Source organism: Saccopteryx leptura, chromosome 6, assembly GCF_036850995.1.
Source record: "Saccopteryx leptura isolate mSacLep1 chromosome 6, mSacLep1_pri_phased_curated, whole genome shotgun sequence".
Lineage (NCBI taxonomy): Eukaryota > Metazoa > Chordata > Mammalia > Chiroptera > Emballonuridae > Saccopteryx > Saccopteryx leptura.
The window spans coordinates 26,434,894-26,459,392 of record NC_089508.1 but is presented as its reverse complement, the minus strand read 5'-3'; the positions used below and the strand labels follow the sequence as shown (position 1 = coordinate 26,459,392).

At 42.8% G+C, this 24,499-nt stretch overlaps 1 protein-coding gene across 1 annotated transcript in view; it reads right to left on the bottom strand.

Annotated features, from left to right (window-relative positions):
* The window catches only part of NEK9 (NIMA related kinase 9), a 39,639-nt gene that overhangs the window by 5,723 nt on the left and 9,417 nt on the right, over nucleotides 1-24,499 (bottom strand). Inside the window, exons 6-20 of the mRNA XM_066344733.1 lie at nucleotides 23,808-23,939; nucleotides 22,150-22,260; nucleotides 21,316-21,380; nucleotides 18,353-18,403; nucleotides 17,709-17,901; nucleotides 15,334-15,478; nucleotides 14,515-14,715; nucleotides 14,283-14,329; nucleotides 12,611-12,766; nucleotides 11,389-11,497; nucleotides 10,716-10,877; nucleotides 6,610-6,780; nucleotides 5,210-5,269; nucleotides 2,601-2,815; nucleotides 1,341-1,502 (exon numbers count right to left, since the gene is read on the bottom strand). Of these exons, the coding sequence (XP_066200830.1) occupies nucleotides 1,341-1,502; nucleotides 2,601-2,815; nucleotides 5,210-5,269; nucleotides 6,610-6,780; nucleotides 10,716-10,877; nucleotides 11,389-11,497; nucleotides 12,611-12,766; nucleotides 14,283-14,329; nucleotides 14,515-14,715; nucleotides 15,334-15,478; nucleotides 17,709-17,901; nucleotides 18,353-18,403; nucleotides 21,316-21,380; nucleotides 22,150-22,260; nucleotides 23,808-23,939 (1,980 nt within the window). The remainder of the gene's footprint in view (nucleotides 1-1,340; nucleotides 1,503-2,600; nucleotides 2,816-5,209; nucleotides 5,270-6,609; nucleotides 6,781-10,715; nucleotides 10,878-11,388; nucleotides 11,498-12,610; nucleotides 12,767-14,282; nucleotides 14,330-14,514; nucleotides 14,716-15,333; nucleotides 15,479-17,708; nucleotides 17,902-18,352; nucleotides 18,404-21,315; nucleotides 21,381-22,149; nucleotides 22,261-23,807; nucleotides 23,940-24,499) is intronic.

Genomic DNA, 24,499 nt, shown 5'->3' with positions numbered 1-24,499 from the left:
CCTTGTCTGAACTTTTCTCCCTTTGTCTATTGTACACGGTTTATAGCAAGGGTCAGCATAAGACAGTCCCATACCCCTGGTCGGCAAACTGCGGCTCACGAGCCACATGCGGCTCTTTGGCCCCTTGAGTGTGGCTCTTCCAAAAAATACCACATGCGGGCGCTACCTCGATAAGAAATGTACCTACCTATATAGTTTAAGTTTAAAAAATTTGGCTCTCAAAATAAATTTCAATCATTGTACTGTTGATATTTGGCTCTGTTGACTAATGAGTTTGCTGATAGACCAATTCAGAACTACTGCCAGTTTTTATTTTTATTTTTTAGCTAGAGAGAGAAGAAAGAGACAGATAGGGACACAGACAGGAAGGGAGAGAGATGAGAAGCATCAATTCTTCACTGTGGCACTTTACTTTTTCATTGATTGCTTTCTCATATGTGCCTTGATCAGGGGGCTCCAGCCAAGCCAGTGACCCCTTGCTCAAGCCAGCAACCTTGGGCTTCAAGGCAGTGACCATGGGGCCATGTCTATGATCCCATGCTCAAGCTGGTGACCTCGGGGTTTCAAACCTGAGTCCTCAGCATTCCAGGCCAATACTCTATCCATTGTGCTACCACCTGGTAGGGCAATTGCTGGTTTTTGTAAATAAAAGTTTTATTGGAACACAGCATGTTCATTCATTATGTATTATCTATCTATGGCTGCTTTTGCGCTACAGTGTTAGAGTGGTATGGCTGTTAGAGACTGTATGGCCCTCAAAGCCTAAAATAATAACTATGTTTAGGTCCCCAAAAGTGGTGACCCCTGCTTTACAGTTTCACTGAGGTATTGACCACATTTCATTTCTAGGTATACTCCCTCATTGGATTACAAGCATTATTTCTTATTTACATGGGCTTGGGCAAAAGTAGGCTTATGTTGTTCATATGTAATATCATATGATAATTAATAAATAATACAAGGATAAATTCCATGTTTTGTGTACTCAAACTGTAAACCTACTTTTGTCCCACTCTGTATTTAAAGCGTCCAACCCACCCTGAGCAGTGTCATGAGAAACTAGATTTCAGTTTTGGAATTTCACTTTTAGTACTTGAGGCAGAGACTATTGAAAAGTGTCAGCCTGTCAGCAATGTGACAGGGTGACTACTTTCCCAAGACAACTCAATTTACCTTTCGGTACAGACTGTTAACACTACCAAACAGACAGGGTGATGAATGAGTCCAGGGCAGCTGGGAGACCAGGAAGCTAGAGGAGGAGACAGCGAGGCCACAGAACTGGGCAGAGCTGGCAGCCACTGTTTACCTAGTTGAGATTCAAAGGCAAAAAGCTCAGTTACCCAGGCTCCTGCTGGGGGCTTGTATTCTGAAGGCGCCTCCGAGGCCACTTTGAGTCCTTGCAGTTCCTCATAGGGCAGGGTATCTTTCTCAGATTCTGAGAAAACTGCACTGAGGGGAGATGGGCTGTCAGGCATGGGGATAAATTCTGCATTTTCCAGCTCCTATGTATAAGAGAAAGAATCTCATCAGTTCTGTTTGAGCCATTTACTTTCTCCCAAATTCCCCAATTTCTATCGCTTTCATTCGTTGTGACATCAGCGCCCTCTAGTGGGGCAGGATAGTTATGGTTACAACAGCTCACCCTACCTGTCCACAACCTGCCAGCTCTTCCTCAGAGGAGTTAGTGATAGAACTCAAATTCAAGAACAGAGTTTGAGCGTGTGGCATGTTTCTCTAGTACACTTATTCTATGGAGGCTATTCAGTCAGTTGGGAAGCTAACGTGATGTTAGGCCAACTGCCAGGCTTCTAATGGCTGAGGCTGATGCTTTAGATAGTACAGTGTATGTAACCTCCGTTCACTCTCTCATATAGTTATCAAGTTATTATATAGGGAGGTGAAATATATAGATTCTCCTTTGGTAAAAAATAATTGTTTTTAATTTCACACACATACACACAAATCTATAAATATTTACTATAGAAAATGAAATAATATAAAGGTGGATGGGCAAAGGGGGATGATAAAAATCACCAGCAATTCTATCACTGACCGATAACCACTGTTAAATCATGTAGAGTCTTCCTAGTAGGCCTTGCCCTATGCATTACGTATTTGTTAAAAGAACGGCTCATACTGCACAGGTATCCCATCCCTTCACGCGTAGCCATGTGCTATAACCAACTTTCCATACAAATAAATATGCCCTAACAGTTTTACTGTCTGCACTTCAACTTTCATAATCCATTTCTCTGTTGTCAGGTGTTCCAACTGCCCCAGAGTTCCACTTCTACAAACCACAGTGCAAAATCAGAAGCTTAATCTGTGCACACACGCATTACAAAAACTGCCTTCAAAGGCGGCTGTATTAATTTCCTTTCATTGAACTAACTCAGATCTGAGAGCATTTTGTATCTCTTCTTGTCAGGTAGAACAAAAAATTTCAAGATTTGGTGAATCTGTTCCAGGTAGAAATCAGAAACCCAGGTGCCCGCTGCAAACACTTCAATAGCACTTGGGAAACTGGATGATTCTGACAACTCCTTTCTAGACCCTGCAGAGGACGTGCTATCTTTATGTACCTCTCCCAAAGGAATTACCTTTCGAAGCCAGCCGGGACAGGAGCTGCTGGCCCCACTGCTGATCCCCATGGCCTCCGTGGGACTGACTAAACCCTCCATTCCTCGGTCTGCTTCCATGGTTCCTCGGAAGCCTCCACTTGGATCAGGGGTTTCAGATTCCTGCCGACTGTCCTCCTCTTCTCCGCCGCCGCCGCCGCCACCGCCACCGCCTCCTGGGCTAGAGCTCTGAACCACTGACAGATACACAGCACAGAGACATACATGTCTGCTATGCAGCAAGACAGACCCACCATCTTATAGTGCCACTGACCCCGAGAGAGGTTACTAGAGTTGCATTAAGTGGAATAACAACAGTGTAAGTCCGATATTTAGGACTAATTTTTTAGTTATTACACAGGTATTATATTTCAGTATCTTTGTAATGATATTGTAATTCACCTCTACTTTCCAAACTTGCTTATCCTATGTTCGTAGCAGATGATCAATGTTCTAAAGCATAAGCAACCAATCACCCCAACCATAGCTCACCAAATCCAGCACCTTCGCTTTAATAAGTACATCCAAACTCCAGCATCCTCCACAGAGGGTCATCTGATATGTTAAAGCTCATTCACATTTGAGCCAAAAACCACCTAAAGCTGCCAGATCAACTCACCACCAACTTCCTTTCTGGGGAAACACCTGAATGGAGAAGTCTTCAACCATTAAATTTATTAAATTCTCCTATGACTATAAAAAATTTAAAAATATGATGGCTGGTTCTTTCATAACATGAGGCATATTCCATATAGAGTCTAGATGAAGCTGGTCTTAATGAAGACCAGCTAATGTGTAGTCAAGAACTAAAACTGAATTTTACTATGGGACAAAGAAAAATATAATTTAAAAAGTAAACTGCCAAAGCTAAGAAAAAAACAATAATTGCATGGTATATTTTAAAGTAAAATAAATGTATAGGACTGTTGTGATCACCAGCTACATGGGCTGACTAACGGTATCACACTGTGATCCTAACCCAAGTGGCAAACTATAGACACCAAAAGCAGTCTGAAACTTACTTTTTGTTTTAAATGTCTTTTAAAAATTGTTACATTTAAGTTTGACGTAAGATTTTTAACATGTGTAAATCTTGATGCCTAACAAAATAAACACACACAAATCTACCCCCCCTGAAGAATTAGAATTGTGCTTTCCAATATAGTATCCTATATGGGTATTTAAATAAAATTAAAAATTCTGTTCCTCGATCACAGTAGCCACTCTAAGTACTCAGTAAGCACATGTGGCTAGTGGCTATTACACCGGACAGCACAGATACGGGACATTCCCAATGCTGCAGAAGCGCGAGGGACCACGCCGTACAGCAGCACCTAGGTCGCGTGGTCAGCTTTGTGAAGCCCGTCCTTCTCGGGCCTGCTACCCAGATGAAACCACTGTTTAACACTGTATTTATCACTGCTTCCTTAAAAAAACGTTATCACATATTTATGTATCCTTAATATTTATTTTGCTGGGTTTTGAACTTTATAAAATGCATGTAGTCTGCTGTAACTTTCTTTTTACATTTTACATTATAGAAAAATTTGTAGACATTGTTCATTTTTACTCTTGTATAACATTTCATTGCATGGTTATTATACAGTCAACTAATAAATACTTACTGAGCATTTACCACTTGCCAGGCTTTCTTCTAGGCAATGTGGATAAAATTAAAGAATAAAAAAAGACAAAAAAAATCCCTGAACTTACAGAGTTTACGTTTTCTAGCCAGTGGACATGTGCTTTTAATCTTATGTTTTTCTTTTGAATACTGGCCCAGCAAAACAAAGCTCTTAACAGCTGAGCTTAGCAAAAAGACATTTTATCATTTGTGACAGATAGTAATATGCATAAAGATGCTGAACAATGAATTACTAAAGGAAACTAGTAAGAGGTATAATGTGTGTGCGTGCATGCATGAAGTTCAACAACTCTAGATCAGATCTTCAACTATCGTATTTCTTTTTGTATTAATCTGCTTTGATTCTGGGTCTTCATCTGTTTGATTCCACAAAATATCAGAATCCAGGTTCTGAGATACCAAAGACTACAGGTACTCTAACAAGTAGAATACCAAAAAGGAACACGGGTCCAGTTTCCTGGCAGGGTCCCAAATAACACAGCACCAACAATAAAGAAGCCGAAGGAGGACTACCAGAAAGCTCTGGGCTGTTTCCTAACCACTTGGAAGTTTAGCCAACTTTTAATTTTTACGGCCTGTTCTGAAGAGCTATTTCTATAGACTAGAATACCCCTAGGAATGCCATGGAAGTACAGGGTAGACAGAACCCACAGCCCCTAAGCACAGTAAGGGAAGGAACAATACATAAAGTCATATTACAATGTTGGGCAAGCCACTTAATTACTTCCATATGCATGGTGGCAACGATGAACTCTTCCCCCAACTGCAATGTAAAAGTCGTAATTTATTGTGAAATCCACCGAAATATGATCCTCCCTCTTGATCACTGTATTCCTCATTTCCCAAAGATATTTCCTATTTCCTTTTTTTGTGGGAGACTGCATGGAATCCAACCCCAAGTCCCACACTTCACAAAACCACTAGTCGCTAAGACATTCCTACTTACCAGTTCCAATGGATAAGCCGCTGCTATTGGAACGGATGGTCTTAGAATTCAGTACTTTCTCTGAGGAAAAATATTCAGTAGTTAATCATTATATACAGCTATCGCTGGAAAAGTGAGAAGGAGTAGGACAGGGAGTTAATCTAGGAGATAACTGCTATCCCTCACTCCAGAGAAATGAAAAATTAATTACTGTTTTAGATTTAATATAAGCCAAGTACCACTAGCTTCTCTAACTATATTCACTTATGTAAAGTAGCAATACTCCCTAACTGTTCTTTTTGTGTGTGTGTGACAGAGAAAGACAGAGAGGGACAGACAGGAAGGGAGAGAGATGAGAAGAGTCAAGTCTTCATTGCAGCACCTTAGCTGTTCATCAATTGCTTTCTCATATGTGCCTTGACCAGGGGGCTACAGCAGGCTGAGTGACCCCTTGCTCAAGCCAGCGACCTTGGGCTCAAGCTGGTGACCTCAGAGTTTCAAACCTGGGTCCTCCGCGTCCCAGTCCAATGCTCTATCCACTGCACCACTGCCTGGTCGGGCCTCCCTAACTGTTCTTTAAAATCATTTGGGAAGCTTTATTTTATTTATTTATTTTTTTACAGAGACAGAGAGTGAGTCAGAGAGAGGGATAGACAGGGACAGACCGACAGGAACGGAGAGAGATGAGAAGCATCAATCATTAGTTTTTCATTGCGCGTTGCAACACCTTAGTTGTTCATTGATTGCTTTCTCATATGTGCCTTGACCGCGGGCCTTCAGCAGACCAAGCAACCCCTTGCTGGAGCCAGCAACCTTGGGCTCAAGCTGGTGAGCTTTTGCTCAAACCAGATGAGCCCTCGCTGAAGCTGGTGACCTTGGGGTCTCGAACCTGGGTCTTCCGCATCCCAGTCCGACACTCTATCCACTGTGCCACCGCCTGGACAGGCCATTTGGGAAGCTTTAGAAAGTAACAATGCCTAGTCCAACCCCACATATTCAGATTTAATTGGGGAGGGATTTCTAAAAGCTCCTCAGGGGACTCTAACATGCAGCCAAGATTATGAACCACTGATCTAAAAGAATGAACTTGTAAACCCTCACAGTAGGCCTTTATATAATTCAGTTCATAACAAAAGCAATCTTTATGCAGAAAGCAGTTATGATTTAGTTTCCTTTTAAAGGATACTAAACGTTTCTTACAGTAGCATGAACACAGACAAATTAATTAGCAGAGGACTAGAAGTAACAACTTCAATGGCAAGGAAGGCAGAAAACAAAGTTATATTAAATAGTGGCCAAGAGGTGGCAAACGACAAAGCTCAGGAAGTGACGATGTTCTGTTCCTATTACTAGACATGTCACCACTGACATTATAAGAGTACAGAAATAGTCATGTCAACTCATGGATATGAAACCCTTACCAACAATGAGAATGGTGTGCCAGCCACGGCAAGATAGATCTGGGACGTGATGTAGAGATCCAAAAATGGGCCGAGGCCATGAGGTACAGATATCGGAGCCATGAGGTCTCTCTGTGGGGGTCATTGCCAGCCGACCGTTACCACCATTGCCCCAGGCAAAAATGTGATTATCTAGAGAAAATTAAAAAAACATTAAACAGCAGATAGTTTAACAGAACACTGGCTTCCCAACTCTTTGAGTTCCCCATCTTTATGACCCAGAGCTCGGTCATAACCCACTCTGTACAAAATAATGGATAGCTGTTAATTCTGCTATATAAGCCTAAACAATTCCTGATACCACCCAGATAAAATGACCACCGCGCACACGCACTGCCATCAGCCATTTATTCATTCCCTCACTTAACAACTCTTTTGGTCATTCATTCAAACATCACTGGGCATCTGCTTGAGGTACCGGGGACAGAGCAGTGAACAAAACAGTCGCTGCTCTGTGGAGCCGACATTCTAGTGGTGGAAACTGGTAAATAAAAAGTAAGTATCTAATACTTCAGGTCATAGCAAGTGCTATAAAGGAAGAGAAATGGTAAAGAAAAGTAGTGGAAATCAAAAATAGTGGAGAATTATTAGAGAATACCCGTGGATACTTGGCAGAGACCCGACTGAAGGAAGAGCAGCACGTGGGTACGTAGGGGAAGAGCCTTCCAGGCAGAGGAAACAGCAGGGCAAAGGTCCTGTAGGCAACGTGAGCATCACCAACAAGGAACAAGAAGGCCCCTGTGGCTAGAGCAATGTAAGAGAGATCAGGAGGTAGCTCGTGTCCTGGTCATGTGGGACCTACACAGGACACTGTAATGATTTAACTTTACTGACTGAGAGAGAAAACTATTAGAGGTTCTCAACTGTAGGTATTTTTAAAAAATCTCTCGGACTACCATGAGGAGAATTGATTGCAGGGGACCAATGGTGAAAGCAGGGAGACCAGTCGTAGTAGTGATGATGCTGAGAAGCAGCTGGAAACATTCTGAAGATAATCAGGAAGTTTGCTGATGGATGAGACATGGGGTTTGGATGGAGCCACCATCTACTGAGATTGGAAGGCTGCAGGTAAAACAGCTTTGCACAGAAAATCAGAAGTTTGATTTTAAATATAATAAGTTTGTTTGAGATGCCTGTAACTTCTTATCCAAAGCAGGACATTTCGAATGAAAAGGGTGCTATTAATGATTAAGCCAGGACAACAGGCATGAATCAGGGCTGACCTGGGAAAACGGGTCTAGCCTAGCTTAGACATCTAAGTTGAGGGGTTCTGTGAGTGTGGAGGTCAGGGGTGGTAATATAAAGCTGTCAGTGTATAGGGGGGCGATTTAAGGTAGTGAGCTCACCTAGGAAGTGAAGGGAGACAGTGGAGAGAGAGAAGGACTGAGACCTGGGCACTCCAGGGTTTAGAGGAAGGAGTGCGATGCTGGCATCACGGCACCTGACCCACCTGCCTGCACTCCTCTGTTTGTATGTATATCTCCCCCACCTTACTAGACTGTGAGTTCCTTGAGTACAAGGCTCTTCTAGATTCCCAGAGCCTAAAGGACTAGAGTACAGCGGGCACTCTGTCTGCTATGTGAACGAGGCAATCAAGTACAGCTTAGAAGAGTACAGGAACGTTGTTCAAGAGGTAATATGCCCGGCCACAGAATCCAATTCTACACCCCTCATTCTGAAATTTAACCTGTGAAGTATACAGATTTGCTGAAGAAACATTACCTCTTTGAGACCCTGCCTGAAAGCGCTACTTAACTTGCTGCACTTTTTTTTTCTTTTCCAACTGACAGGAGAGATAGACAGATTATTGCATGCACCCTGACCAAGACTCACCCAGTGACCCCCATCTAAGGCTGATGCTCTGCCTATCTGGGGCCCATACTCGCAACTGAGCTATTTTTAGTACCTGAGGTGGCTTCACAGAGCCATCCTCAGTGCCCGGGGCTGACGTGCTTGAGTCAATTGAGCCATGGCTGTGGGAGAAGAAGGGGGGGAGGGGAGAGAGAGAGAAAGAGAAGGGGGAGGAGTGGAGAAGCAGATGGCTGGGACTCAATCTCCTGACTAGGAATCGAACCCACGATATCCACACACTGAGTCAACGCTCTACTCTACCACTGCACCAACTGGTCAAGGCCTGAACTTGCTGCGCTTTTTTTTTTTTTTTGTATTTTTTTTCTGAAGCTGGAAACGGGGAAAGACAGTCAGACAGACTCCTGCATGCGCCCGACCGGGATCCACCCGGCATGCCCACCAGGGGCAACGCTCTGCCCACCAGGGGGCGATGCTCTGCCCCTCTGGGGCGTCGCTCTGTCGCAACCAGAGCCACTCTAGCGCCTGGGGCAGAGGCCAAGGAGCCATCCCCAGCGCCCGGGCCATCTTTGCTCCAATGGAGCCTTGGCTGAGGGAGGGGAAGAGAGAGACAGAGAGGAAGGGGGGGTGGAGAAGCAAATGGGCGCTTCTCCTATGTGCCCTGGCCGGGAATCGAACCCAGGTCCCCCGCACGCCAGGCCGACGCTCTACCGCTGAGCCAACCAGCCAGGGCCACTTGCTGCGCTTTTAATCCTTAGTGACATCCTGACCCTGGCTTTCTAGGTAACATTTCCATTTATCTAGTCCAACTGAACAATTTGCTTCCTAAAATCCCTTGTTTTAGGACAAGCAGTGAAGGTTAATGTGCCGCTCTGAAAGTTGGTTCGCTCAACTAAACACAGTGACAGATAACTTATCTGACACTATCCCTGGGTCCTTCATGTATATTCAACAGATAGACAAGACTAAAACAAAGACATCTCAGAGCATGTCAACACCAAAACAAGCTGAAAATGAGTCCAAACAGACCAAGATGCAATGTGATTCGTTGTCCATCAGTCACAAGAAAGAAGTAGCTACAAAAAAGTCCAGAAAAAAAGTCCAGGAATAGAAAAAAAAAGAGAAAAAAAGAGAGCAGAAGAACCCGGCCTGCGGTGTCACAGCACATAGAGTGTAGACCTGGAGCACTGCGGTCGCTGGTTCAAAACCCTGGGCTTGCGTGATCAAGGCACACACGAGAAGTAACTACTATGAGCTGATGCTTTCTGGTCCTCCCACCCCTTCCTCTCTCTCTAAAATCACTATACAAAATCTTAAAAAAAAAAAAAAAAGCAAGCAGAAGAAAGAGGGAGGGAAACAGGAAATGAAGACTGGCAGAAGTGGCAGTCAGAAGAGCAGCGGTGGAGCGAGCAAGCGCTGCCGCGGAGAGAACTGCTGAGAGGGAGGAGACAGCTCCGAGAGCTGGCACACAGCACTCGGTCCTCGGCCTCAGCAGTTCCTGAGCACAGCTCTGCAGGGCAGCCGAGCCCAGGCAAGGAGCACAGTCAAGTCAGGTCGTTCTCTGCTCCAGACACACAGCCAACATTTACTGCAGCCCACATGGTGCTGAACAAGGTGTCCGTATATATACATACATATACATATACCTATATATATACCTATATCTATGTATGTATGTATAGTATATACAGTGGTACCTTGAGATACGAATTTAATTCGTTCTGTAACCGAGCTCTTAAGTCAGTCAACTCGTATATCAAACTGCTGATATTGGACCCGTGTGCCAATGCACCAACTAGTGGCAGCTTCCCGAATAATGACTTGTATCTTGGAATTTCACTCGTATCTCGGAATTTCACTCAGATCTCAAACAAAAATACGGACTGAGTCGTAACTCATATCTTAAAAAATTTGTATGTTGGTCTGTTTGTTTCTCAAGGTACCACTGTATATGTATGTACATACATATGTATTTATCAGTATATATGAATGTATATTTCTATCTCTTAAAACATTTTACCAAAAAGGTGAAAGTAAAAAATGAGGAACCTAGATTAACAGGCCATTATCTAGAAAACAATCACTATGCTCAACACATAAAAATAAAGCTCCACACACACAACTGCCACCAATTTAACACAAATTAAAAAGTAAACATAGGATCCAACTACACAAATAATCAGTCTATCTCTTTCCCAACCCAAAATTAAAACACAGCCACCCGCCCAGGAAGCTTGGAAGGCTGTGCGCAGACTCACCGTCCGTGGCAGCAATGGTAAACTCATCTCCGCAGGAGACCCTGATCACTTGCTTCCCACCTAGGGGTCCTCCCAACAGGTTAATTCCTAGGCGCTTTTTATAATTCCCAACGCCCAGCTGTCCACACTTGTTGCAGCCAAAGGTCAGCAGCCGGCCCCGCTCTGAGAGAGAAGCAAAAATAACCAGGCACAAATGGGTCTTGGAACAGAGGGAAAAAGGAACCAGTTCAGAGTTCCATGGATTATCTTCTGCTTGTTAAAAGTCTGCATACAAATATAAAGCTAGCTCCACGATCCTGGACCTAGGGCAGCTTGCTAGGTACATAGAATTATGACCAATCAGAGCCAGGAAGTGACTCACTACTGTATTTTCTAATATTGTACTACAAATGTAGAGAACGGGTACTACCTAACTTAGAAAATTTACAGATGGTGCTAATTAGAAACAACAGTTTTCTGGAATGATAGGTATGGCATTCTCATTAAGGCATGTATTGATTATACATTAATAATTAGCAACAAATACCTATTTGAATGCCTTAATTTGTTAATGAGGTAACACTGGATACTTGGGGGAAATCAGAACATACTATTGTTTAGAAAAGCTTATACTTGATAGAAAAACAGAGCTTGAGCTACTAAGGCCTGTGTATACAGTTGCAAATCAACTCACCATCAATAGCAGCTGTGTGAGTCTTGCCTGGGGCAATTGTGCGGATCTTATAAAAGGACAACTGTTTGGCCAATGTAAAGGAGGTTGTGTAGGGAACTTCATGATATGCCTGAAACAAGGTAAAACAAAAGTGGAGATTCATGAGGTAAAAGATAGAGGGAGGATAGGCGAAGAATGTTGTCATGGTGACCAAAGGCCTTTCAAGCAAACTGGGAAAATGCAAGATTTCATCACGCTGCTCAGATAAGCGCATATTTAAAATGTATGAATTATTTCTGGAATTTTCCATTTAATATTTTTGGATCTGGTTGACAGTAGGTAATCAAAATGGTGGCTAAAGGAGAACTACTGTGCCTGACCAGTGCACAGTCCCAGTGGCACAGTGGCTAGAGCGTTGGACTGGGACGTAGAGGACCCAGGTTCAAAACCCTGAGGTCGCCGGCTTGAGTGCGGGCTCATCTGGTTTGAACAAAACTCACCAGCTTGAGCCCAAGCTCGCTGGTTTGAGCAAAGGGTCACTCGGTCTGCTTTAGTCCCCCGGTCAAGGCACAAATGAGAAAGCAATCCATGAACAACTAAGGAGCCACAACGAAGAACTGATGCTTCTCATTTCTCTCCCTCCCTGTCTGTCTGTCACAAAAAAAAGGGGGGGGGGGCTACTGTAATGGTAATTTTGAATATGCATTTCAAACCACACAGATACCCTCCCCAGACTTGCCCCAAATTGGAGAATCACTATTTCAGAGACTGCCTACTTTTAAAAAAAATTCATTTATTGATTTTAAGAGAAAGGAAAGGAGAGAGACAGAAGCATCAATCTGTTCCTGGATGTGCCCTGACTGGGGACTGAACCCACAACCTTTGTGCACTGGGCCAATGCTCTACCAACTGAGCTACCCAGCCAGGGACAGAGATTGCTTTTTTGTAGAGCAACAAATTGATGTTTTTCTCTTTCTCTCCCCCTTTCTCTCTCCCTCCTGCTCTAAAGCCAGTAAGTAAAAATAATTTTGAATAAGTTAATCTTGCCTATTCTTAAACTTTATGTAGTTTGAATTATATAGTATGTATTCTTTTGCAGTTGGCTTCTTTTGCCAAATATGTCCAAGAGATTCTCACTTTACTCTTAAGGCAAATTCCACGGTCACTAACCAATAATAGCATTCCCAAAGAGATTCTGACAATCGCATTCCCAAAAGATTGGGACACCAAAGGAGGTACTCACTTCGTGGTTGATGATGCCGGACATACACTGGTTCAGACCCAGTTTGTTGAACTCATTAAGTCCACAGGCCAGCACTTTCCCCGACTGGGTCAGCAGAAATGTCCCATCACAGCCACACTGAACTGCGACAATAATCAAGGCCTTCGGAACATCCACCTGCAAGAAAAAAAAAATCAGAAAAAAATCCCCCAAGACGTATTGTATTAGTAAAAACCCTCAGATTCTTAAAAAAGTGAAAAAAAAGTCCTTTATTTAACAGAATGACTCCAGGGAAGTAAAGCTATCTCTATGCTCTTCAGATGCGCACAGCAGCTTAGAGGCTACTTGTCTCCAACAGAGAGCACAAGTTTTATAATAAAGTAAAGGAAGGCAGTTCTAGGTCAGCGGAACAGAGAGCCCGTCAAGGTTTGTTTAGTGACGGGTCCTACTGAGGGAAACTGCTCAGAGAACTGGGAGAGCAGCTCCCCTCCATTGCTGGCCTTGTCCTCTGAGATGGAGGGCCCAGGACAGTTACCACAGAAGTTCAGTAGCCCTGAGGGTCCCAGTCTGGTCAGAGTGAGGGGGCAGGAGCACCGAGGGACTGGCCGGGACTCCAATGTTGCTGCCCTGAGGGTCCCAGTCTGGTCAGAGTGAGGGGCAGGAGCACTGAGGGACTGGCCGGGACTCCAATGCTCCTGTCCTGAGGGTCCCAGTCTGGTCAGAGTGAGGGACAGGAGCACTGAGGGACTGGCCGGGACTCCAATGCTCCTGTCCTGAGGGTCCCAGTCTGGTCAGAGTGAGGGGGCAGGAGCACCGAGGGACTGGCCGGGACTCCAATGCTCCTGTCCTGAGGGTCCCAGTCTGGTCAGAGTGAGGGGCAGGAGCACTGAGGGACTGGCCGGGACTCCAATGCTCCTGTTCCTCTGCAGCTGACTACACAGGGCTGGAGAATGGTTGTGGTGGTGGCGGGGCGGAGGGCAGGCTGGCTGGCTGGATGTCTGTAAAATGTAAAAACTCAAACCTCAAAGTTCCTACTACAGCTTTTTCAGAAGAGAAACAGCCAGTAATCCCACAGAGAATGGTCCCACAAATACATTAATTTTTAAAATGTAAATAAGCACTGTTAATGTGAATGGGATAGTTGACTACAGCCAACCTTCAAGTGGGCAAGTGGGCGAGCCTGTGCCCTAGGGTGGGTGTGATAGAGATGGACCGGACCACGCTCTTCTCTCAGCTGGTTTCACTGTACCAGCTCTTGTACCCATGAGAGTAATGAGATACTATGTTTCATACAACATGACCCCTAAGTACAAACAACTATTCATCTGGAGTTCAACTGTGGAAATAGGAGAGGAAAATGGCTGTGTTGGGTTCAAAGAGAGTATGTTGTTTTCCAATGCCTTCCCAAGGAATTTTCCAGCATGTATTTAGCTCAATGTGACTTTTTAACTGTCCAAGCTAACTTTAGCTTTCATCCCCGATTAAGATGTGACTCCACAGTGGCTATATCCTCTTTCTTAACTTACTCAGATGACAAGACCACATCTGTGCTAAAACAGGAATCCTGCAGTATCCCAGGTAGGAAATATTTCAGAAATAAACACCTTGATATGAGGAGTCAGGGAAAGAGGACATGTTACTGAGGTCTGTGTGACCTAGGTAGGCTTTAGGAGGAAGCTCCTTCTGATTCTACCTTTTGTGGTGTATAATAATCCTCTTCTGAATCCAAACCCAGTCGTCCTGAGACACATAAGAAAGAAAATCATTAACATGAGGGCCTCCTTCCAAATGAAAATGCTCTATAAGATTCTGCATTACTAAATTAGCACTTCTCAAGGAAAGCCTACAAGATGTGTTTAAATGCACACAGCCTGAAGGCAGTGGTGTTCCTGGGAATAAATGGACAGAGACAAAGCTACACCTACCATATTCACCACAGCCCCAAGAATAGACTTCTTTGTTTCGTGTCAAAACGACCACATGATTATCTCCACAGGAGACCTGCTCCACGGGATTGCTCAGGAAGAAGTTCAGCTGCATGGGTTCTAGTACTTCGGGGCCAGCAACCTTGTCCACCCCCATGCAGCCATAATAATCAGATCCAAAGGCATAGAGCTGACCCTCATCTGCAACAGGAAGGAAAGCAGAGCCCACCTAAGGAATGGCTTCTTTTGTCTAATCAGATAACTGGGCTGGATGGGGACTACCCCAGCCAATGATCTCACAGGAGATGATGACATCAGAGAAACCTGAAGGATAGACGGTGCAAGTCCAGAGTTGTTTGTGTTTAGGGCGTCACGTGTACTATTACAGTAACAGTTAAAAATGTAGTAGTATCATGTTAAAAGGCTTACACTTTTACTGGGGCCATCTCTATTTTATAGGGTAAAAGAGAAGTACAAAAGAATCATAAAGTGAGTACTGGCAAGATCAAAACTAAATTTTACCTCTTAATTTCTGACTTAGTGTCATCCACACCTGATTAGGTGGCAAGGTTATTTTTCCCCACACCTGCAACATCCCACATCCCACCTCTTCTCTGTTATCCACCTGCCTTCTCCTTGCTCATCACCCCCTAATATTAGAGCAAATTGAGTACATTGGTATTAATATGTACATTTGCTTATTGTCTTTGGTTCTGTAAATACTGTCTTTTGTTATAAAATTCCAACTAAAACTGCACAGTATCTCAAGTACAACAGCCCACATTAAATATACTTGGATACTTTCTGCTGCTGGCTTACCTGTCACACAGACAGTGAAATCATCTCCACATGACACCTGACGGATAGCTTTGCCTTGCAACTTTTCCACATGCTTTGGCTGTCGGTAGGAGGCTTTGTCTCCATGGCCCAGCTGACCATGGAGTTTAGTTCCCCCTTGCATGTTCTGTAAAATAAAGAGGCTTGTGAAGTTTTAACAGCTCATGCCAAAAGCTAACCTTCAGTAAAACTCCTTATTAAGAAAACAGGCCCTGGCCGGTTGGCTCAGTGGTAGAGCACCGGCCCAGTGTGTGGAAGTCCTGGGTTCAATTCCCAGTCAGGGCACACAGGAGAAGTGACCGTCTGCTTCTCCACCCCTCCTCCTCCTTCTCTCTCTCTCTCTCTCTTATCCTCTTCCGCAGCCATGGCTCATTTGAGCAAGCTGGCCCTGGGCACTGAGGATGGCTTCATGGCCTCACCTCAGGTGCTAAAATGGCTCAGGTGCCGAGCAGTGGAGCAACAGCCCCAGGTGGGCAGACATCACCCCACAGGAGCTTGTCAGATGGATCCTGGTCAGGGCGCATGCAGGAGTCTGTCTCTCTGCCTCCCTGCCTCTCACTTAATAAAAAACAAACAAAGGAGGGGAAAAAATCAGCTGGATTTAGAAATGAAAAAAAAAATGAGTAAGGAGATTAAACCTCTTAATAGTAGGTTGTATAAACCCCCTGCCAGCAGGTAAGGATTTAAAAAGTATCCAGACTGATATCCATCAGGCCTTGAAAGGACAGAGTCCCAATTTTGTCTCTTCCTTTCAAGTCTAAGGTAAACTATATATATTTAATTATAAGTGATGGAGAAAACATTCATTTATATAGTCTAATTTATTTTCGACAGCAGTTCATCTTCTTAGAAATCCTTACTAAAGTTTTACAAATTGTGGTCAGTTTCCCTGAAATATGGAACAGTTATAAGGAATCTGGCTACATCAAAGAGGATGCTATACAGCCCTGGGAATAATCCTAAATGACTTTTCAATATTTTTAGAGATAATTCTTTTCATTCAGTAATTCAACTCTAAGTCCTTATATATAATTTTTTTTCTTTTTTAAGTGAGAGGAGGGGAGATAGTACGATAGACTTCCGCATGTGCCCTGACTGGGCTCTATCCAGCAACCCCATCTTGGGCCGATGCTCAAATCAACCAAGCTATTTTTAGGCCAATGCTCAGACCGACTGAGATATCCTCAGTACCCAGGGCTGGAATTTGAACCCATCAAGCTACTGGCTGCAGGAGGAGAAGAGGGAGAGAAGGGGGAGAGAAGCAGATGTTCGCTTCTCATGTGTGCCCTGACCAGGAATTGAACATAGGATGTTCACACACCGGCCAATGCTCTATCCACTGAATCACCAACCAGAGTTAAATGTTTTTAAGGTGCTAATTTCACTGTACTCTGGCAGCACACTCAGAGGCTAGTTCATTAAGCGACAGTGTTTTATGAAATAACAAATTAACACTCTATAACAGAGGCCATATCATTCATTCATTCTATCGATCAATAGTTGAGTTTCTCTACTTTGTCACACACTGGGGATAACGCCTGTCCTCATGTAGAAGTTACTGGAAATGACTGGAAAAAATGAGCTCCCTCAGCATGAAGAGTAAAAACCGAGGACCTAAGACAAAATCAGATAAAGGAAGAACAGCCAAAGCTTTAAGAAGAAGTGCTCAACTGTATCAAATGCTGCTGGGAGATCAAGCAAGATAATCACTTGCTTGTGAAAAATATCTTTTAATTTCACAATTTATAAGTCATTTTGTCAAGAGTAGTTTCAACTGAATGACAGATGGAAGCTGCACTGTAGATGAATGAGGAATGAGTGGGAGATAAAGAAATAGCAACAGAGGATCTGTTCAAGTTGAGAGATGGGGTGGAATCTGATGGAAACACAGGAAAATCCTACTCAAGATACACTTAGCCACCTTCAAACGCTGATGGAGGTCCTGACATGTACACTGCTTATTTGCCTACAAAGCCATCTCACAGATACTAGTTGCTCTGAGCCTCACAGTAACAGAAGAGAGTAATTGAGTGACTTTCTGAAATCATCCAGCTGTAAATGAGAGTCCAGTCACCTAAGGCCAAAACTAGGGCTCTTATAAGTCTTTCCCTCATTCATTCATTCATACATTCACTCATTCAAAAAACTTTTACAAGAGACCTAATATGTACCAGTCATTGGGCATTCATCAATGAAGTTAAAAAGACAAAATCACTGCTCTCAAAGGAGCTTACATCCTATTACCCAATGCTGCTACTCCTGCAGCACATGTACAACTAATAAAATACTTAGACATCCTGGGTCCAGTAAACAATTATGTTTACATCACTGTTTGAAAGTACTTAGCTTTCACTTACCACCCAGGTATACAGTTCCTTCTCCACTGTGACCACAGCAAAGTGGGTGTTCCCTGCACACACTTGCCGAGCACTACAGCCACTCTTGATGACGTCCAGTTTCTGCGGAGTGGATTTTCCACCCCCCCAAACATAGACTTCACTGGTTCGCGATGTTACCACAGCAATGGGTGCTTCCGTCACAGTGCTCGACCTGCCAACGCCCCCAGAATAAAGGCACATTTTAACATAAAAACTCTATCAGAGAAACATGCTTCCAGTCTGTTCCCTGAGAACTACCAATTATGGTGTGAGAAAGTATGTTCTTTCTTGACAACCTATGTCAAACCTTGATCGTTGCAGGCTTTGCCAGTCCTGCCTCAGGGCCTCAGCACAGTGCGGCCGGATCAGATTCCGGTCTGACCCGCCACACCTCACTTTTCAACTTGTCAACAGTCATCATGGTAATGATGTCCACTTTAGCATGAGGGTGAAATTATAGCTTTCTTTTTCTCAGAAATGACTATCTGACATTTAAACAGATTTTGGCTCCTGAAAGAAGGCCAAAGACTAATTACTGGGATCAAACAACGCAGAGCCCCAACAGACAGACCCCCTGGTGGTAATTTAAGAGATATAACTTTTCAAGTCTCTTGAACATTTACCTTGGTCTCTTTGTAGGTGCATTAAGCAGTGTGACTTTTTCTTCCATTTCTCTACCAAAACAAAGGCAAAGATAGATGAGCAAAGTAATAGAACGCTAAACTGCACTAGTGTCTCTTTAATACACAGATTTAATCCTCTATAAACCATGTATCTTATACAACATTACAGTACTTTTAGAAACACCTTGATATAACCCAAACAGTTATACAGGCCTGGCTTTAGACAACAAGTCATTAAATACCAGGGGACCAGCAGTTTGGGCCATTTGTTTTCTATCTCCGAGAAATGCCCCAGGCTGGACCAGAGAGCCTTGAGACCTCTGCTGCACATTTTTAAGGACCTGCCAACATTTCCATCCAGTCTGCCCACTGACTCCCTCAACTCAACATCTCTAAATCTCAGCTCATTATCATTCTCCCATGAAACTTTTCTCTCTGACTCTCCTATTTCTATAACTGCCACCCTCACGCCCCCATTCTCCCAGTCAACGAGTTCTACAGATCCTACCTATACAATGCCCTCCACATTCACCTCTCCTTTCCACTCACACCACCTTAGTTCTGGGCAGCTTTACTTCCCACCTTGACTATGACAGCACTGCCTACCATAGTTCCAATCCACTTCACCCAGTGCAACAATGATTTAACACTGATATTAGTATTGTTAAATGAACTCTTAGGCACGCCTCTAATCACATGAACTGTCCTCTTATAAACATCCAATACTTTTGTACTATTTCTTTTATTTATTTATTTATTTATTTTTTTATTTTATTATTATTTTTTTTTTCATTTTTCTGAAGCTGGAAACGGGGAGAGACAGTCAGACAGACTCCCGCATGCGCCTGACCGGGATCCACCCGGCACGCCCACCAGGGGCGACGCTCTGCCCATCCTGGGCGTCGCCATGTTGCGACCAGAGCCACTTTAGCGCCTGAGGCAGAGGCCACAGAGCCATCCCCAGCGCCCGGGCCATCTTTGCTCCAATGGAGCCTTGGCTGCGGGAGGGGAAGAGAGAGACAGAGAGGAAGGCGCGGCGGAGGGGTGGAGAAGCAAATGGGCGCTTCTCCTGTGTGCCCTGGCCGGGAATCGAACCCGGGTCCTCCGCACGCTAGGCCGACGCTCTACCGCTGAGCCAACCGGCCAGGGCTATTTCTTTTTTTTAGAGACAGAGAGAGAGTCAGAGAGAGGGATAGACAGGGACAGACAGACAGGAATGGAGAGAGATGAGAAGCATCAATCATCAGTTTTTCGTTGCGACACCTTAGTTGTTCATTGATTGCTTTCTCATATGTGCCTTGACCGTGGGCCTTCAGCAGACTGAGTAACTCCTTGCTCGAGCCAGCGACCTTGAGCTCAAGCTGGTGAGCTTTTTTGCTCAAACCAGATGAGCCCGCGCTCAAGCTGGTGACCTCGGGGTTTCGAACCTGGGTCTTCCTCATCCCAGTCCGACTCTCTATCCACTGCGCCACCGCCTGGTCAGGCACTTTTGTACTATTTCTTGAACTAAACACAAATTCCTTTGTGTGGCACTCAAAATTCTCTACCTACTTTTCCCAATCTTCCTTTCTTTTATTTACTACCCATGTTTGAGCCCAGGGTTTTCATCTTGCCTAATCCGATTATTTCAGCTGAATTCCTGGGGTGGTGCTTAGCCGTTGGTATTTTTTGAAAGCTGCACATCTAGAACTACTGATATAGCCAAATAGGACTTAGTGTTTCTGGAATATTTCCTACAACTTCCTATGTCTGTGCTTTATCTGGAAAGCTCTTTGTCTTATGATTTTCCATCAAAGTACAAAGTTCTATTCTTTGTGTGTGAATCTATATTTATCTCAATAAAAATTGCAATTAAAAATTATCAATGGAAATATTTAAATAAGAGATAAAAATAGTGATTATTCTGTTGGGAAATAAGTCAGATAAAAAATTTAAACATGCTTAATCAGCTCCAAGAAGTGATATTGCCTGAATAAACAGAATATAAATGTAAGGTCACATTGCTTTATCTGAAGAATCCCCGCAATTCTCCTGCATACTATCAAGTACACTAGACCACATTAAAGACACCTGGCACTAAAACACTGTTCTGGAAAAGAACTAGAAAAGATTAATTAAATGACACAACAATGGTACTGACTAAACAGGAAAGACTGCGGAATTAGGTATATAATTAATGTCTCTAACGGACAGGACTTGAGAAGAGCATAGTAAGTGTGTGAATATTGGAAAGATACAGAAACAAAGAACTGGTTGGGGAGGAAGAAGGGTAGTAAGGAAAAAATAGTGCAACAGGATGAAATACAGACTTGAACATTTAAGAAGGATAAAGAACACCTCTTTCTTTAAGTTAGGGTTTGAAGGCTCCTACAGGAAGTGGGGGATAAAGGACCTCCTTCCTACCCCTAACAGAATAAATCTCAGGAAACAACCTGTCAAATGGGCAAAAGGTATCTGAAGGGGACCCCTTCAAATCTAACCTCCCACGTAAAGGAATGCACTTATAAAAAAGGAAAAAAGGCTTGGCCCAAATCCACACTACCACCGAATAATTGCTGAGCACCTTGCACAGGCCCTCCTTTAATCCTCATGCTACCTCACTTTACAAGGAGAAAACCAAGGAACAGAAGGTTAAATACCTTGACAAATATAAAGGCAGAACTCAGATACAAACCTAAGGATACCTTCTCAGAATTACTAAACTCTATTGATCCGACTCTAGATTAAAACTCACAGATGAGGTATGCAGAGCTCTAGGGTCTCATCAGTATAAATGTAAAACAAAACACAGGCTAAGGAGGTGCAAGTCAGGAGCTACCCTCAAATAATGAAAGCAGAGATGCTGGTAGAAAATAGCACCAGAGCGGCCAAGTCAGGAAACACCACTCTTTGTGGTGCTCTGCTCAGACCTCTAACGGTCAACCACCTACAGAAAGACGACAGAGTGACATTTTGTACTTTACCTCCTGCGTTTCCTGAGAAGGGGGCGACCTAGCAGTTCATCTGCAGTGGGTCTCTGCTCAGGATCCTAAAAGGTAAAAATGGAGCTAGTTTTAACTTAAAGGGAATGAGCAAAGTGGGATCTAGAGAGGCCCTTTACTTCCTCTTAGAAGGCTGTTGGCGAACTATTCAAAGACCACCATATATTATCCTTTTCTTTTAAAACTGTATTTCTTATGTCATACTCCATGCCTCAGGTTTATCTCATTAACGTCAACACTGGCACATGAGTGAAAATGTGCCTTGTTCACTTGTTCTGCTGGCAGTGGCTCTCAAATTTCAATATATATAGAACACAAGACTCTTGCAGAGTACTTGTTACAAGGAAAGATTTCTGGCTTTATCCACATTGGTCTGTGGTGGGGCTCAGAAGTCTTCATATTTTGCTTGTAAACCTTCTCACCCCAAGCCATTGGTTCCAGGACCATACTTTGAATAATATTGACCCAGAAATACAATGCAAGGCAAACTATGAGATATTAGAACTATATACATTCTGAATATTAAGAACTCTAAGTTACCTATACTTTTATAAAATCAAATTATAAAAACCTTGACCATAAAAAACGAAGCATAATTTCACAATAAAAAACAAAGCAAAATAAAGTAAGAATTTGTTGACTGAAGCACATAATTATCATTAACTGCCAATGCCTATTCTTCTGCATATAGATAAAAATACACCTTACCTGGGGAAGTGGATGTGGTTTTGTGCACATTCACCTATGTCATACTCCAAACACTAAAGCTGACAGGAAAAAACACTAAACTGAAATCAGTATCTAAGTCGCACTTACCTGGTCAAGGCACGCATGGACCATTTGGATCAGTTCCAAGGAGTACTGACTAGAATCAACTTCCATGGCCCGGATTCCTTGTACTATCTTCACACACAAGTTGAGTGGATTCTATAAGAAAATGATGATTGCATTGTTCTTGGTTTTATAAAGATGACTCTGTAATAGACCAGTAGGGGCTCTGAGAAGTCTGTGACTATTATTTAAAGAAGTGGCGATATTCTGCATTAGGTCTGACTTCTTTTTATAACTATTAGTATGCATTAGTAAGAAATGGTCAGGAATGCACTGCTGCCACCACAGAGTGAAGCCAACTGGCCAACATGGAGATATGACAATGTGGCCACCAGCATAATTCTTAAGAGTACATTATGAGCTGACCCTCCAAATGAATCCCCCCCAAAAGAGAGCAAGGCTAGTCATGCTTCTTAGCTTTAAGTACCTCCTTTGCCAATTAATTTGCCTCCTAATTTATATATCCTCAAAATAGTTTATATAGGTGATGCTGTACTCCAACAGACAAGGCAGTGGATAACAATAATAAGCTGATAATGATAACAATATTATTATTATAATACCATCACAGCCTTTACAGAGACCAGTATGCACTAGGCAAGCATGTTATGTAGTTGATCTTTGTTAACCCTTGCAAACACCCCACAAGGAGGTTATTATCATTACCAATTCAAAGATGTAAAGTAACTTTCCCAAGACTACAGATAGTAAAAAAATGAAGCTATAATTCCAACCAAAGTCTATCTGACTTCAAAACTCATTTTCCTTCCACTACAATATTTAGGAGAATTAGGTGGTATACCAGAAAAAACTTCAGAATTTATAAAAATAAATATGTCCCAGGAAAGGCCAATGAATTTGCATTATCTTACATTTACATTATCAGAGCCTCTCTGTCAGAGGAATACATATATTGTTATAGATAATAAAATAGAGAACCAAAGAGATGAAGTGAGTTGCCTAAGTTCTCATACCAGGTTTGTAAAGGAGACTGAATGTTAACTCATTTTTGTTACTCAAATTGTGGTCCATAGACTAGTAGCATGATCTAGAAACTATCAGCCCTGTCCTGATTACTCAAAAATGTCTGCATTTAAACAAGATGCCCAGGTGATTTCCTTGGCATATTAACATTTGAGAAGCACTGCTTTACAATGGGCTTTACTTAAGAAGAAAAAAGACTAAAAGGATTTGTTATCCATAAAACAATAACAATCTTTAGTAAGAGTCAGTGAATAATTTTTCATAAAAAATATCAAATCACTTTAATGAGTATTATATAATTTGCCTTAATTAAAAAAAAAAGATGTAGCTGAAGCATAAGAAATAAAACAAACAGCTCATCTAAACTATAGCAACACATTGATCCTAGAGCCAGTTTTAAAATTATAGTTAACAAATTGAAGCACAGTACTCAAACTACTTGATTATGATTATTCAATGGGGAATTCAGAGTGAAGATGAATCTGGTCTATAGTATTCTAATAATACACTACTAAGCCAGTGCCAGGACACTGGTTGTTATTTTTGCCTAGAGTTGATTTCTGTTCAAGAAATCAGAAGCTCAGGGATAAATGAAGTTGATTATCTTAATCAAGCTGTACCATTTGCAAGGACAATGTGGAGATAACACGGCAACTTACTGTAGCATCAAATGTTCTCTTTAGCGTAAGCAGTTCAAAAATGACGCAGCCTACTGCCCAAATATCAGACTTGAAATTGTATTTCACCCCTTGGCAAAGCTCTGGAGACATGTAATATGGAGTTCCTACAAGCTGAACAATAAAAAAAACAATCAAAGAATCACTTCTTTTCTGAGATAACCATATTAATATTTCCACAATTAAATTAAATTTCCAAAGAACTAGTGATAACAACCATAAAACATTCATCAGTATATCCCATAGTGGTTTTTATGAGATGATGTCACTATGGGGAGAAATCTTATTCATATCAAATCTCTCAGGCCAATTAAAAAGGAACAGTGATAAAGGCACTACGGTAATTTGGGAGCCACAACAGCTCTGTGATTCCTAGGTCACAGAGGCTGTGTGCACTCAAGGCCCACTGAAGACTTCACACAGATAAAGACACAATTAATAAAAGTTCACCAAGGGGCAGGGTGGGGGACAACTGGCACTGGGGAGAAGGTAACTGATCAAAGCGGTTACAAGTTCTAATTGAGCCTGACCAGGCGGTGGTGCAGTGGATAGAGTGTCGGACTGGGATGCGGACGACCCAGGTTCGAGACCCTGAGGTCGCCAGCTTGAGTGCGGGCTCATCTGGTTTGAGCAAAAGCTCACCAGCTTGGATTACTTGGTCTGCTGAAGGTCCA